Source organism: Lepidothrix coronata, unplaced genomic scaffold, assembly GCF_001604755.1.
Source record: "Lepidothrix coronata isolate B3197 unplaced genomic scaffold, Lepidothrix_coronata-1.0 Scaffold10, whole genome shotgun sequence".
NCBI lineage: Eukaryota > Metazoa > Chordata > Aves > Passeriformes > Pipridae > Lepidothrix > Lepidothrix coronata.
In genome coordinates, this window is record NW_016690190.1 from 8,152,672 (window position 1) to 8,168,939 (window position 16,268).

Sequence of the window (16,268 nt, forward strand, 5' to 3'; positions counted from 1 at the left end):
CTTTTTCTTTCTTTCTTTCTTTTTCTTTCTTTCTTTCTTTTTCTTTCTTTCTTTCTTTTTCTTTCTTTCTTTCTTTTTCTCTCTTTCTTTTTCTTTCTTTCTTTCTTTTTTCTTTCTTTCTTTTTCTTTCTTTCTTCCTTTCTTTCTCTCTTTCTTTCTCTCTTTCTCTCTTTATTTTGTTCTCTTTCACTCTTTCACTCTTTTTTTATTATTTTTTAACCCCATTATTATCTCTACACAAAGGGTTGTTTTTTCTTTTGATTTTAATGTTTTGGTAGTTGCTTAAAAGGTCTTCTGTGAAATTTTGATATTCAAACTCATAATTTAGGACCTATACCAAAACAGTGCTTTGTAGAGGAATCTCAAGGATACAATGTTGGGAAAAGTCAAAAAGTACCAAAAAAAAGGCCATCCCCTCATAAATTTCTCTCTTTACCCTGGCCAGTCTTTGCAAAACAGGATTTGTCTGCTCTGCAAGAAACTCTGAATACATACACCTCCTCTTACACACACTACACATAAAGGGAAGGTCTCTGTTCTGCACAAGTCATGAGGCTGGGCCAGGAGGTGGCTGATGACTTCTGTAAGGTTACAGGGTGCACAGCCAAGTAGGAGACAGGGAGCACAGTGCAAAAGCTCACTTTTTAAGTGCAGAGAGATAACTGAGAGTACAAACCACTGAAACACCAAGGACAGTAGCTGCAAATGCAAACTGCTGCATTGAAACCCGGCTTCCCATTTCCCAGGAACATGCTCTGTACCAAGGGAAATGTGCAGGAGAATGGAAGAAAATAAAAATAGGCTGCCTTGTTCTTAACTCTAATTTTCCCAAATTGGTAGGCTAATAATTTAAATGACAGTAATTGAGCAAAGTTCTGGCTTTCTAAATGCTACGTTCACTTGGCAGCTGGTTTTTTTTCTCAGCAAGCTAGTTCTAAGTGCTGGCAGGCAGTGCCTTAGAGTTGCTCAAATTTTGCAGCTCAAGACCCTAATAACAGTATCTATACTGAAGGCTGGCAAGCAGGGTGGCCCCTGCATATTTTTGTAGAGAAACGTGCTTTTTGATATGACTTCAAATTGCCAAAGCCATAATGTCCTCCAAAGAAATGTACATATTATGCCTGCGTGCAGTTTGCATCTGTGTTTACACAATAAATCTGAACATGCACTCATCACATGGCTGATCAAAAAGGCCTGTCAAAAAAAGGAAAATACCTCAACAGCAACATTTAAAAATAAAACCATAATTCAAGACACCTATTTGAACGCAGAATTTCTGCTCACACTGAAGGAAATGGTAACATTCCTAATGACTTCAGTGGAAGCAGAACCTAACCCAACCCACTGCCCTATTGCTCTGTTTCCATCAGGGGAGTGTTCTTTATAGTACCTGAACCTTCCCACTATCCTGTTAACTTCAGTGGATTTATGACAACACCACTGGATATTCTCTGAGTTCAAGTGGGAGAGGAACACAAGGCCTATAAGTTTAAGTCATAAATTGCTTGATTTCTCAGTGTGTGTTTCTCTGCTGCCTTGCATTGGGCACAATGTTGTGCACAGCAGCAAAGTTAGTGTAAATGGTAAGAAACAAAAGAATAAATGCCCATGGGATGTTCAAGGCTGTAGAGAAACAAGCTTCATCTCCCTTCATGTTGCTGATGACACCTGCAAGCCTCACGCTGCCGTGGTGGTGTCTGGTGAATCTTAGCAAGGTGACTGTCAAGTTTTTTTTACCTTGCAGGCAGGTAAAAAAATGGGAGGCAAATATAGATTATACACTCTCTGAGAGTTTCTTCTGAGATAACAAAATCTCTCAACAGGCTTGAGAGAACCACAGTTTATAAAGAACTTAAACTCAGCCGAACTTCCCCTCCTGATTTCAATGGTGTCTTTCTTTCAAGATTGCCATACAAAATCTAACCAGTAAAGGGCATCTTTACCACCTTTGTTATGGCAAGAACCCTCCTCCCTTCCCCAGTTGAATGTGTTTATAAGTATAAATTCTAACCCAAGACCAGAGTTTATACTTCCTCCCCTTCTAAGTTCTGTCTGATTGATAGTCAGTTCCCTGATGTCATGGATGTTTGGTGAAAAAAATAATCTGCAGTACCATGTGCCCTTCCACCCTCCTCTGAATAAAGTTGTCACAGGTAGTCATGGCCGGAAAACACCAGCCAGTATGCCATCCTGAGCTACTAGTGGGAGCCAGAAAACTCCAGTTTGAATTTCTAGTTCACACTACTCAGCTGGGAGTCTGGCTAGAGCTCCTCACTGAGGAACAGTCTCATGGTGTCTGCTGCGGGTTACTTTAGTCACCTGATGTAGGTGAGATTCAGAGGACCAGAGTTAGACACCTGTGTTCCTAACAAAGGTAATAAAGGGACATTAGCAGTTGTGGGGATGGGATTTCTTCAAAGCAGCTACATTAGATCACTCACCGAGTCTAAGGTAGGTGAACAAATACCCCCATCCCCTCACCCTCTTCGACTGTGCCAGACTCATTTAGTCACTTTCTGTAATAGAGCTCAGTCTAAAGTTTTCTGTTTACACTGTCACTTAATCCAGTTCTGGAGCTGTGATATCCTCCTCAAATCCAGCAAGTATTCAATATCCCTTCATACCTGGATGGGGCAGAATGTCCCTTGTGAAATATGTAAAAATTTTCCCTTCCTCTGCTGGGTGATGTTCATAATGATTACCTCCACAAAGAAACCACTCTGTCTGAAGGAATATTGCCCTGGGCTTTGTGAGGAAAACTCAGGGGAAAATGCTACAGCATTTAGAATAAAAGTGGATGAAGATGGACAGGAAAAGGGATATGGGATTGAGCTGAACAGAAGGAGCAAACTAAAGAGAGCAGTGATCTCTCCTTTAGTTCAGCTCTAAAGCATCAAATCCCTGAGGGATTCTGGTTTTCCTTCATGGAAGAGAGATCAACTGTCCACTGCAACTGGTCTAAGCACTAAAAAACATTACAAAAAAGAGCCCATTTTATTTTATATGTTCTATTCGATTTAGCTAAAGAGACCTTCATATAATACAAGCATCATACTCACAGGTGTCCTCTGCCATCCAAGGGAAAAGCATATGATTGCAAAGAGTAGTTTTTGAAAACAGTCATTCTGCTGCTTTGCTGATTCTAAATGTTATGTACTCGGTGCACTCAAAGTGCATATTTTCATTGCTGAACTTTCTCTGACTGGGTCTTTCATAGTTATCTTACTGTCTTCTTCTCTCTCTTTTCTTTCAATGGGGACTAAACTTCTCCTTTGGGGCCTGGGGGTAAATTGTCTGCTATGTTAGAAATACTGCCTCTCCCCTCCCTCCCCCCCACAGTTATATGCTCTGAGCACAACCAGGTGGGTTTGGTTTCTGAACAGATGCTAATGGCAAAGTGTGTTTGTGTCTCCGTGTGCCTTCCTGCAGATGACTGCCTACGGGGCTTTCCTCCATAAGGGCTCCTTCTGCAGAAACTATTTCAACATCTTAGACCTGCTGGTGGTCAGCGTTTCTCTCATCTCCTTTGGGATCCAGTGAGTGAGCCATTTCCAACTGGCTGTTTTTGTGGGGGTCGTAGGGTTGGGCTGGGAGGGATAGCTCAGCCTCATGTCTTATCTGGGTAAGATTTTTCTCATGAGCCTGTTGAGGTATTCATAAGCTATTTTTCTCAGGTGATTCAAGAGCATTAAAATGCATCCTTAAAAGGGGAGGTGATAATTGGGAAATGCTACGCTGGTGACCTGGAGGGGAGGATCTTCCAGAAAGAGCAAATGAAAACAAAAAACTTGGTGTATTGGAAATCATGACATTTAGCTTCGTTCCAAGATCTCCGATTCACTGTATTGGTTCAGGACAGTTCAGTGACTTACTGTTCCCTCCTAGACCTCTCATAACCTCTTTGGAAAATGGGGTGATACTGTTTTGCTGCTTCCAGAGATGTTGTGAGTCTTGGTCAGTTTAAGACCATCAAGCGCTTGGAGAGTTTTGTGATAATCTTCAGAGTGGTGGTGGCTGTTCTGTCACTATATTTTCTTTTATTCCTCTGTTAATTTGCTTAATAAGTTTACAGATTTATTTGACCACGTGGAACTCGGTGTGTCAGATAGGGAGTTTGCTAATTAGTTTCACATCTGATGAGAAACAAGCTCCCAGTTTTTACCATCATAGGTTAGCAGCTCACATATGTTATATTCCAGTGCTAAGTCAGGCAGAAGAATTTGTAAGGTCCATTGGGCTTTCAGTCAAGGTCTTAAGAATGGCACAGTGCTCGTTTTGACCTGCTGTTTCTTTCTTGCAGACCTAACTAGACTCTTACTATTTTAAAATAAAAACTGTTCCCTAAATCAGTAGGAGGACTTGATGTCATACAACAAGAAGATTCTCAGTCGGGATTTTAGTCTTGGAAGGTGCAGAGGGCTCTGCTGCAGTAGATAGTTGTGTTCAGTACTTAAAATTAAGCACATAAGTCATCCTAATAAATTCAGTGGGAGTTTCCACATCCTTAAATTTATGTACACACTTAACTGATTTGTGGGATCAGAGGTCAAACACATTGCAGGATCAAACTCCAAGTAGACAGTATACCTTTAATGCTGGAGTATCTTGGGCTTTTCACTCTTCTATGAAAACTTAAATAGAGTGCTTCTTCGAGACTTATCTGAAAATACCTTGTAATGACTACATCTTTGCACAATTTCTATATCATAGATATCTAGAGACTCATTTTGCCCTGCTTAAAAATACATCCTGCCCATGTTCCATTTCCCCTTCATTAATACAGCAGAGATGGTGAAAATGAGGAGAATACATATTGCTGAGTCTGCTCAGAACAAGAAGCAAGATAACATCAGAAATTGGTTTCCTTACCCCTGAAGTGCCATAGCAAAGAGTTGACTCAATACCCTAAGCAGCCTAAGGCTATGCAGGATTTCAAAGATCTGCCCTCACAGCAACACCCCCCACCCCCCTCCTTTTGGTGTATCTCTCAAATCTTCCAATACTTTCTTCCAGGTCCAGTGCCATTAATGTGGTGAAGATCCTGCGTGTTCTGCGAGTCCTTAGACCACTGAGGGCCATCAACAGAGCCAAAGGACTTAAGGTTAGAAGAGTCCCAGTGCATTCTATAAACTATATACTTGGGTTATTTCAAGCTACAAGGACTTTTGCAATGGTTCAAGTAGTTTTTCAGCAGAATCACAGTATGGTTGAGGTTGGAAGGGGTCTCTGGAGGTTGTCTTGTCAAAAAACACTTCTCAAGCAGGGCCACTGAGAGCAGATTGCCCAGGATGATGCCTAGATGGCTTTTGAGTTATCTCCAAGGAGAGAGGCACCACAACCTCTCTGGGCAAACTGTTCCGATGCTCAGTACCTCTCCCAGTAAAAGTGTTTCTCAATGTTCAGATAAACCTTCCCTGTTTCAGTTTGTGCCCATTGTCCTTTCAGTGGGCACCACTGAAAAGAGCCCGGCTCTGCCTTCTCGGCATCTTCCCTTCAGGTGTTTGTGTACACTGACCAGATTCCCCTGAGCCTTCTCTAAGCTGAACAGTCCCAGCTCTCAGCCATTTCTCCCAGGAGAGATGTTCCAACCCCTTAGTCATCTTTGTGGCCCTTTGCTGGACTTTCTCCAGTGTGTCAATGGCTCTGTTGCACTGAGGAGCCCAGAACTGGACCCTGCACAACAAGTGTAGTCTCACCTGTGCTGAATAAAGGGGAGGAATCACCTCCTTCAACTTGCTAGAAGTTCTTTGCCTAATGAAGCCCAGGATACCGTTTTTCATCTTTGCAGTGAGGGCTCGTGATCAGCTTTGCATCCACCAGGATCATCGGGTCCTTTTCTGACGAGATGCTTTCCAGCTGGGTTTCCCTCATCACCACTGAGCTTAAATTATGTCATTTTCTAAGGTTACAGATGGGCTTACAACCCTAAACATAACCTTGCTGTATTATATAACCTCCTTCCTGTGGACCGTTGGGTGCCCAAGTGTGTAAGTTGGTGCAGCAGGAAATCTCAGGGAGCTGAGCTCTGGTTTTCCTATCCCTTTCTCCATGTTTTTGAGAGTAGAGCAAGGAATGTAACAAGTTGGTCCCCTTTCCTGAGACTTTACTTAATGGGTATTAGTTAAATAAATATGTTTTTATTTGTGTTTTTAGTCTTGGGCTTCTCCCTTAGCCAGAACAGTTCAGAACAATCCTGCAAGTTACTTTTGTTCCTACCTTCCATTTGCAGCACGTGGTCCAGTGTGTGTTTGTCGCCATCCGAACCATTGGAAACATTGTGATTGTCACCACTTTGCTGCAGTTCATGTTTGCCTGCATTGGAGTTCAGTTGTTCAAGGTAAAACCATTGGACCCATTCATTCATCCATTACACTGAACTGTATTAAGGTGGTGGGGGGAGGAAGAAAAATAGCATGAAGAAGCCTGAGGAAGGGGAAATGAAGTCTTCTGTGTGAAAGGCAAAACATTTAGGGTACTGTCAGTGTTACCTGGGCTTCTGCTACCAGCAGTTCTCCAAAACTGAACCAGGCATATGCAGAACTCTTGCCCATCATCTGTGATCAGAAGAAATCATCAGTAACCTTCTTCCCTAAACAACTTGTGGCATGACATGGTGCCAGGGAGGCGAAGGGGGCTGTTCTGAAGGATTGGTACTCACTGGCTCTCTACCTCCCACTTTGCAGAGGAAGAGGCATGCCAGATGATCAGAGGAGGTTATTCATTCACTTCTTTATGTCTGCTTGTATTTCTTTGCCCTTCACTGCCCTCCTGACAACAAGTGTTCTGCAGCACTCAGTGACCATGCACCTCAGGACATACACATAAAAGTACCGTGCGAGCAGATGAAAGGCTGTGCTCTGAACTACCCAAGATGCAGGAAACTCTCAATGCAGTTTGCTCAAATCTGCCTGCAAAAGAGCATGTAAACATATTCACAGTTGGTTAACCAAGTAGTAAATGTAGATGCTACATGATCTGCCCTAACCCTTGCACTGTCAGGAAAGGAATCTTCATTCCTCTTTCTTCCTTTTCAAGGGCAAGCTGTACAGCTGCACTGATAGCTCCAAGCAGACAGAAGCAGAATGCAGGTGGGTCTGACCTTTTCCAATTAGTCTCCTTCACTGGCCACCCACCCTCAGTGCCTTGTGCTGGAGGTGCAGTTCTGCCCTGTTCTCTCTCTGCTCTCCACCCACAGAGGGTACTACATCACCTACAAGGATGGGGAGGTCAGCCAGCCCATGATACAGCCCCGGAGCTGGGAGAACAGCAAGTTTGACTTCGACAACGTCTTGACTGCCATGATGGCCCTCTTCACTGTCTCAACCTTTGAGGGCTGGCCAGAGTGAGTGCTTCTTGGACCAGTGTCCAACACTAGCAATGTCCTCATTCATTTCAAAAGAGAAAATTCAAATGCAGAGCACAGTCTTTCCCATTCTAAGTGTTAAAATAAGTCTAAAGCATTAAATGTAGAAATAATAGCAGCAGTCATTGTAGTCATTATGTACTTGGTGAATTCCTCAGGGCCTGCAGGAATTTCTGTTCCTGTGATTGTAAACAGCGCATAGCACTGTCTCTGCCTCCTAAAAGATGATTGCCAGTTGTGGCAGTGATACCAGTATTTGTTACAATTATTATGTATACAAATGGATATAAAATGCCTGTCAGGCACTTACTAATGTTGCGGATTTCCCGATGGAGTCAGCAGGGCAATGTGAAACACAGCAGTGCTATGTCTGCAGTATTGGCAGGCATGGGATGTCTTACAGGCTGTGCTATCTGTGCCACGGGAGCTGAGGACTCCCACAGAGTCACCCGTGACATGAGCATGCAAGTGCATCAGGGGGCTGACCCTGACCTGTGTAACCAGGTGATGACAAGAGCAGTGTTAACAAATGTTAACTCCTGAAATCCCCTTTTCTCAAGAAGCTTAGTTCCCTTCAACACAGACTCTCCTGTCTTTTGTTAGCTGAAGGGCATGATTTTGTTCTAAATTGTAATTGTTCAGCTATGAAAACATTTCACCTCTGAAGAGGTTCAAACGTGTAAAGTTAATAAGAGCCATGTCTTCTCTTTTGCAAGTGTTTGCACACAGATCAGCGCAAGTCTGCACATCTGTGAGTGAATTGATACAGGCAGAAGAAAATCACGAAGTTAAACTTTATGACATCACCTATAAGGCCTCAAGGCAGTTGCAGATTTTCTCTGCATTTGGCTCTGTTTGCTTTCAGGTTGCTGTATAGGTCCATTGATTCCCACATGGAAGATGTGGGACCCATCTATAATCACAGGGTTGAGATCTCCATCTTCTTTATTATCTACATCATCATCATTGCTTTCTTCATGATGAACATCTTCGTTGGTTTCGTCATCGTCACATTTCAGGAACAAGGAGAACAAGAGTACAAGAACTGTGAGCTGGACAAAAACCAGGTAATTTACAACACCTTGCTGTCACTGAAGTTAGAATATGCTTTGAGGATAAGTGTTTAATAGATAAATACTTACAGACAGGAACATGTGAAGCTCGCCAACAAAATAAAACAATAAGTTGGCTTTGCTGACGTCTTTCAGGAGTCAGGTAGAAAAAAATCTTTCTGTAAGGTTTGCTCAAGGGACAGCAACTACTTTAAAATATTTGTTGTACCATTTGTTTCATTGAGATTAGATGAGAACGACACCATTGTCTGGCCAAAGTAGATGGCCAAAGTAATTGCATATGGAACTCTTTGACAGGTAGAACATGCACATTCAATTACGACCTAAAAGAAATTCTTGTACCAAGCATTTTCATTTCAGTAAAAAACTCGAAACTTATTGTATTTTTATTATATTTGGAGGTAGCTGACCACCCTCATATTTTGGCTTGCAGTTTCAAATTTACCCTGCCTCTTTCACAGCGCCAGTGTGTAGAATATGCCCTGAAAGCCCGGCCCCTGCGGAGATACATCCCTAAAAACCAGTACCAGTACAAAGTTTGGTATGTGGTCAACTCCACCTATTTTGAATACCTGATGTTCGTTCTGATCCTGCTGAACACCATCTGCCTGGCCATGCAAGTAAGTAAGCAAGCAGAAAACCTTAAGGTGATCAATTAGTAGACTTTGTTGGGGAAAATATAAAAATGAGATGAGATTTACTTTCACCTTCACGCCATGTGTTGAGGGAGAGGGACAAGGACATGACAAAAAAGCCATTGTACCCTGTTCACTTCTGATGATGTTTCATTAAAATGAGAGGTCTACCTGTCATCCTCCCTGCTGCTAATATCTGACATTTTCAACAACTCTGTTTTACCTCTTTAAAAACAAACAAATGGGAAAAAAAACCCATCAACAGTTACATCACAGAGCATTTCAGTGGCCACTGTAATAATAAGTGGCTTCTCAGTTCTGACTTGTCCTCTATGAAATGCAGCAACAAGCCCAGAACTGCCACTCACCTGACATCTGAATTTTAAATTTGAGTCTTTTCTATGTTAAAAAGTAGAGAGCAAATATTTTGGCAAACGAGATAATCAAGTAAACTGGAGAGAGAGAGTAGAAAGAGCTTAGTATTTCCTTTATTCTCAGTTAAGGACCACAGAAACTGTCTAGAAAGAACCTCAAGAGGCTACATTGTCTATCCCACCAATTATAGGCAGAATCAGCTCCACCTGAAGCCTTTCTTGATAGAAGCTTGCCTAACTTGCTTCATTACTGATGCTAGACTGCCTTACTACCTGCTATGCTTGTATTCATTTTCCTTACTGTGAGAAGGTTTTCCAAACATTGAATGTGAATCCACCAAAGAAACATTTGCAGCTGGATCTGCAAGAACTGGCATATGTAGGCAAATAGTGGCATATGTAGGTGGAACAGCAGTAGAGGAAGGAGTCAAACCCTTTACTCAGTAGCCAGCTTATAAAAAAGAAGTCTTACATTCCTTTCAGTCAGGAAATGGACCCTCATACACACAAACTGTTTTGTGCAATTCCCCAGGTCTGTACTTTGCTGGCTTGTTCCTTCCAGTCTCTGTCTGCCCAAGGCCTCCCTCACATCCCTTTCATTTTCAGTTAGTCTCAGACTACACCTTCTAAGCCTGTCTCTACACTCTCAGTTTGCTTGGCCACTCGAGACCTGGTCTCTTCTACATTCCTTCTGCTTAAGAGCTGGTCTGTGTGTCACTCTCCTCCCTAAAACCCTTCCTTCCTCCTGTCCCAGTCAGGCTGTGAACTCTCTTCCTTGGTCTTTGGCCCAAACAGTCCAGATGACCACTCTTCAACCAGTCCTTCTCTTCCTCTTCCTTCACAGGCTCACAGTTGGGTTACCCCTGCCATGAATCATCTTTCCGCTCTCTCTCCCCCTTCCATTTCATTATCTGCTGCACTTTTTTTTGCTTCACTAATTGTCCTTTCCTGTGAGTTCAACCCCCATGCATTCCTACACCAACTTTCCTTTTGACTGCGTTTTTCACTGGATCAATCCCGGTCTGCTCACTCCCAGTCTCCCCTCAAAACCAGCCTGTTTCCTACCTCTCACTAGCACTTTAAATCTACATTCACAGGCAATTTTCACTTTTTGCTTTCCTCTCACTGTCTCCTGCCCAATCTCACCAGATTTCCCCACTTTTTCTTCATCTGGTCTGGCTCTTTTCCACCCCCATTGAAAAGCTCTTCTCTATGCAATTGCCTAAGGTCCAAAAAAAGGAGTGAAGCAACAAGAGCACAAGAAAGTGCTCTGCTCTCAGCTGAAGTCTCTCCTGCCCTGTTCACTCTGAAGTTGTGAAACATGCTCAGTTTCTGTGACAACGGTGCAGACCTAGGGCAGGTAGAGCCAGAAGCTGAGAAATGTTTGTAAGCCCATAAGCAGGACGCCATCCCTGGAGATTCTAGGAATTCTATATCCATCTTGAGAGAAGTACAGTTTGTCAAAGGTTTATACTGTGGCCAAATTTGAGTCTAACATCATAACAGACAGCAAACAAAAGAGACATGCCCTTAAAATTCCAAGTTTCTAAACAGAGTTCTGCAAGTACTAGAGTCTTTCAAGAAAAATTATACAAGAAATTCTGAAAAAGCCTCAGTATTATATTTTCCCCTGGCCTTGCTTTCAGCTGCAGTTGAATTGTTTTAACTGAAACTCCTTTGACTAAATTACCTTGGCTAAATTACCTTTTCATACAGAATATGAAAATCCATCCCAGCTGGTTAAAGTTTATTAAAGTTAAGCAACTACAAATGGGGTCTTGTAACATGAACTAGAAGATGACCTTAGAATAAGGCAGTGCAACCAGTCTCAAGTATAATGATCTGGAAATAGGGATATGAAAAATGACGTGGCAACATTTGCAGAAGACACTACTTGAATTAATCAATAGAAGATAGAGAGTAACTTCATAAGATCATAATAAAGTTAAGTGAATGGGCAGCATGATTGCAAATTTAATTCAGAGTTGACAAATGCAAGATAATGCATATTGGAAAGATATGATTTGAGCTGCTGATGTACTTTGCAGAATCCTGAATTAAGTGTAATTACTTGGGGAATGACTTGGTATCATTATGAACAACTCAGTGAAACCCCTGTTTGCTGTGCAATTGCAATCAAACAAAAAAGTGATCTAAATGTTAGGGAAGGTTGAGATAACAACACAATTCGAGATTGTCTTGTACCAGTATGCAAATTTGTAATGAACCCTCAATGGGAATGATAAGTGTGATTTTGGTAGCCACCACTCAAAAAGATTTTTTTTTAAAAAGAGGAGATCCAGAGCCAGGTGGCAAAAATGGCTAAAGGCATGGAAATGCTAATATATGAGGGAAATGGGGATTCTTACTTGAAAATATTTGATGTGCTAGGGTCTTCTTTAGAGAACTTTGGCATGAAGGCAGATCAGGAGGGGTCCTGTGTGTTCCTACCCAACTGGTATGTCTGATCCTCACCCTGCTGCTGGGATGCTATTTTTCAGCACTACGGTCAGAGCTGCATGTTCAAGGAAGCCATGAACATCCTCAACATGCTCTTCACTGGCCTCTTCACTGTTGAGATGGTCCTGAAATTAATCGCCTTCAAACCCAAGGTAGGTGCCATGGGCGTAGGTTTTCCTGGCCTCTGTGTGTGTGTGCATGTGTGCGGGGCAGCTCTGAGGAGAAGGAGGAGGTGAAACTTTCTGATCTATTACCCCACCGATAACTGAGCTGGACAGTTGCTCTCTGGATTGGAGTCTCACTTATATTTAATAATTTTTTCACTGGAGAGTAGACACACGTAAAAAAAAAAAAATTAAAAAAAGGCAACACCTGCTGATAAAGAAGGTTCTTAGTTCTCTGTTTTCATTAAGTTATAGTAGTGATGCTGTGTTAAGGCTATAATATGTTTTCCATTCTGAATGTTATTCTAATGCTCTCTCTCTGACTTTCCTTAAATAATTTATAAATAGCATCTCATGATTAGTCTTCTGACCCAAGTGAAGTTAATCAAGCATGACTCATTTTGAGTTTTGAGCTTTGGAAAAAAATGTTTCTTCTGGGAGGGCTACATCTCAATGATGGTTTGGATTGCTTTAGTTTTGAATTCAAGACTTCATTGATAATATTCAGTACCCCAGCAGGTCCTGTCTGAAAGTATTGTCCTGTGCATTGGGCCATGATATTATGCTAGTATAGCTGTACCATGGGGTATGATTATAACCTACAGGCTCTTCCAACTAAGTTCTCACAGCTGCTGCAGGACAAGGACAAAGATGCTGACCTCACATAATTACACAACACTTTCTTTTGGGGGGTTTAAACTCAGTGGTGTGTCACAAAGAGGCGAATCCAGATACCTAAGTACAGCTCCCTCCAGCCATTTTGTATGTTCAATGATTCTTTGACACATGGAGCTGTGTCTTGAGGGATACCTTGATACATTGTGTGGGTAGTAAATGGTGCCTGAAACATCATTTATGACATTGGTAAAGATGAGAACATTCATGTCTGGCAGTTGTGCTTGTCCTTCGTGTTAAACATTTAGGGTGCCACTGAAGTTAGCTCCTCCCAGATCTAATCTAACATCTTCCTCATCCTCAGCTCAGAAACTTTACTCTCCATTTCTACTGAATTTGGTCTTATTTTTTCTTTTTAGCTCCATCTTGACTTTACTTCCACCCAACCTCTTTGTCTTTCTTTCACACTTTCTAAGACTTCTTCTTGGAATAGTCAAAATTTTATTTTTTTTACCTGAGCCCAATACCACTATCCTGTCTCAGATGTAGTTCTGTTGAAAGTTAGGAGCATCTTGTGCAGTCCTATTGAAGACTGATTTTGCTTTGTGAGATCTCAAACACTATCTTGGGAAATTTCAGAAGGATCATTATCTGTTTCAGCAGGGATTGTAATTTTCAGGAGAGTTCTACCTTTCACTCTTGAGGTTTCACCATGTCTATTAGCAAGGAATTCTCTGGCACTTTATGAAAATTTTATCTGCACACCGTATACCCAGAAGTGTATCTCACAGGCTTTGTAATGTTCTTCTGTTTTCATGGTTCTACTTTAGAGGAGATTCTTAACTTTCAGAAAGATGAGATTCTCAGGAGAATTTGGGGTTAAACGTTTAGGGGATAAGTTCAAGCAGGTCAAACATTGAGCTTTGTACATATATAAGGAAGGCTTTACCTGACATGATTGCCTCTAACACTAAGGAGTTGTCATTGATGATATTGGAGGTCTTTCAACTTGTGTCTCACCTTCCTGTGTTCAATCTCCTTTTCAAGTTTTGCTGCACAGCAAAGTATTAAAAAAATCAACTGAGGGTAAACAAGTATCCTCTGGATGGCAAAACTGTGTAAGAGATTTCCTAAAGAGATTGTGTAATCTCCATAATTTGAGGTTTTAAAATGAAGTTAGGGAGGAACCTTTCATTCAAAACAGTTTAGGAATGTATGATCTGCCTTGAGAGATACAAATGGAATAGAACATCTGACAAGGTCCCTCTCAGCCCAATTTTCCATTATTCTGTAATTTCCAAACTAAATCCTCAGCCTACTGCAATACAGTAAAAGTGAGAATATAGAAGAAGCTTTCCTTGTGGCCAGAATAGCAGAGTCTTCATGAAGTCTTCTCAACTATGACCCAGAAACCAACCTTCGGTTGAGTCCCTCCCATCCTGAAGGGAGTGAACAGCCAGTGGAAAGAAACAAATGTTTCAAGTCCTGGTCTGGCCTGTATGCCAAAGGTAGTGCTAACTCTTATACCACTATTTTAATTAAATACCTTAAGGAAAATCACCAAAATTTTTAAAATGGAACTAAAGGATTTCCAGGAAAGAAAAATAGGAATGAACCTGTGAAAGCAACTAGTGCAGCAAAAAGGCTTGCCTCCAGCAGTATATTCACACTGGATTATGTTGAGTACCAGTTCAGTGACTCAGGTTTGGAAACTCCAGATTCCTTGTTCAACTTGCCATTGTCTGTTCAGTACAAGGATTTGGCCTGCAGCCTTCATTCCCTGCTCCATATTGACTCAACCTTCTCTCCAAAGAAGGCAACCCCCTCTCCCAGATGACCACTTGGACTGATGTGCACCAACATTGGTGCACACAATCTGCTTTTCTTCAGGTTGCACACTGGGATTGAAGCTGGAGTTGCCTAGAATGTGTTCTGAAGTAGGAGTCTTCCAGCATGTAGAAAGTAGCTACCTCAATCTTCTGCTTGGCCAGACCTCGTGTTCTCCTATCACTCAAGGTATAAAAAACAAACTATGTTTGCAGATGGAGGCTGTGCCTAGGAACAGCAGCTGGAAAAGTCCAAAAGGATTTTCATTGTCACCTGGGTAAACATATGTAAAGCACAGCCATCACCCTCTCCCCTCTAACCAACCAAGTCCCCTCAACAAAGCGAGATGCTGAGTGATATTAGTGTTTCCCAGATGAGAAATGGCAAGATTAAATGCTCATCAGATCTCTGCTGAAGACAGATTCATCTGTCATTTCCTGAGCAATAAAACACAAACCAGCCTTTGTTTAAGCTACTTTGTCTCATTTTGAATATGTGCCCAAACATCACTCTTTTCTATCTGAAGAGTACCCTAAAATAAAAGAGCTGTGAGATTTATGACTGACAGCAAGAAAGCAAGAAACTTGGTTAGCTGAAGGTGTTGTGTTCTAGTGACAAGCCCCAGGAGAATGTGGCAGAACAGAACTGAGCAGAGAATTGAAGCTGGCAACATTCAGTCTGTTTTCTGCGGTTTTTTTGGTGCTTATCCCCGCAGTGGGTACTGCAGCTAACCTTCAACCACAGCAAGCAAAGCAGGATCTGTCTTGTGGCTCTGAAGCAGCCGCCACAGAGCTCTCCATTGCACAGTCACTTCCTAAAGGCACCTTGGAACAAATGGTCTGCAGCGTCAACAGAGGATAAGGTTTTCTCCATGGGCACAAGGTGGAACAAGCTGCTGTTTATTCATACCTTTACCAGGGAGAACTGGAAAGGGAACTAGGACAGATCCCTGAGGTACTCAGCTCTGCTATCACGCTACCTTCTTAACCACAGTCACCACAGGGATGTGCCCATGCAGAACAGCTCTGGGGGAAGCCTAATATGCAGAGTTCCTGCTGCAGTCCATGGTGTGGCCTTCACTATTGTAGACTCATGGATTTATTTGGGTTGGAAATGACCTTCAAGATCATCAAGTCCAACTGTTAACCTAGCACTGCCAAGTTCCACTAAATACAATGCACTCCAGTGTTACATGCATAGCAATGGAAAAGATGGCATGCTGTCTCTGACTGAATGGATTTTTTTTGCTGTATTTTTTATTTCTTCACTTGTTTCTGTGAGGAGAGATGTCCTTATTTGCTACTCTTGATAGTAAAGGTGAAAAAAAAAGCAAACACAATCAGTTGCACAGATAATAAGCAGGATCACATACATGCCTGCGTGGATAATCCAGGCCTGCAACTAGTTCTTGTGGTAAGAGCAAGGCTTTACTTATTGAAAGGCCAGCTGTAGGAATAAGGAGCCAAGTCCAAGTCAGGGCTTGTCTCCTAACACTTACAGAAAATATGTGAAGGGGTAGAAAGACAAGGGTTTTCCTAACTAAACATACTGTTACTGCTGAAAACGGTTGCTCTAGTCAGCAAGTCCCTTTTATAGTTGTCCTTTTCAATGGCCGTGCTCTGTGAGCAGTGTTTTGGTTTGCTTAGTCTCCAGGGAGGCTATAGAGAAGAGGGGTGCTGGAGCAGCTGCTGCTGTGGTATAGATAGTACATGCCAGGACAGCTTCTTGAAAGCCCCCGTGTTTCTGTGTGACACTTT

The 16,268-nt window shown here is 42.1% G+C and overlaps 1 protein-coding gene across 1 annotated transcript in view; it reads left to right on the plus strand.

Annotated features, from left to right (window-relative positions):
• CACNA1C (calcium voltage-gated channel subunit alpha1 C) overlaps window positions 1-16,268 on the plus strand; it is a 439,532-nt gene that overhangs the window by 353,401 nt on the left and 69,863 nt on the right. The window contains exons 23-30 of the mRNA XM_017804609.1: window positions 3,430-3,536; window positions 5,014-5,101; window positions 6,230-6,337; window positions 7,036-7,088; window positions 7,196-7,342; window positions 8,229-8,430; window positions 8,898-9,056; window positions 11,947-12,057. Of these exons, the coding sequence (XP_017660098.1) occupies window positions 3,430-3,536; window positions 5,014-5,101; window positions 6,230-6,337; window positions 7,036-7,088; window positions 7,196-7,342; window positions 8,229-8,430; window positions 8,898-9,056; window positions 11,947-12,057 (975 nt within the window). The remainder of the gene's footprint in view (window positions 1-3,429; window positions 3,537-5,013; window positions 5,102-6,229; window positions 6,338-7,035; window positions 7,089-7,195; window positions 7,343-8,228; window positions 8,431-8,897; window positions 9,057-11,946; window positions 12,058-16,268) is intronic.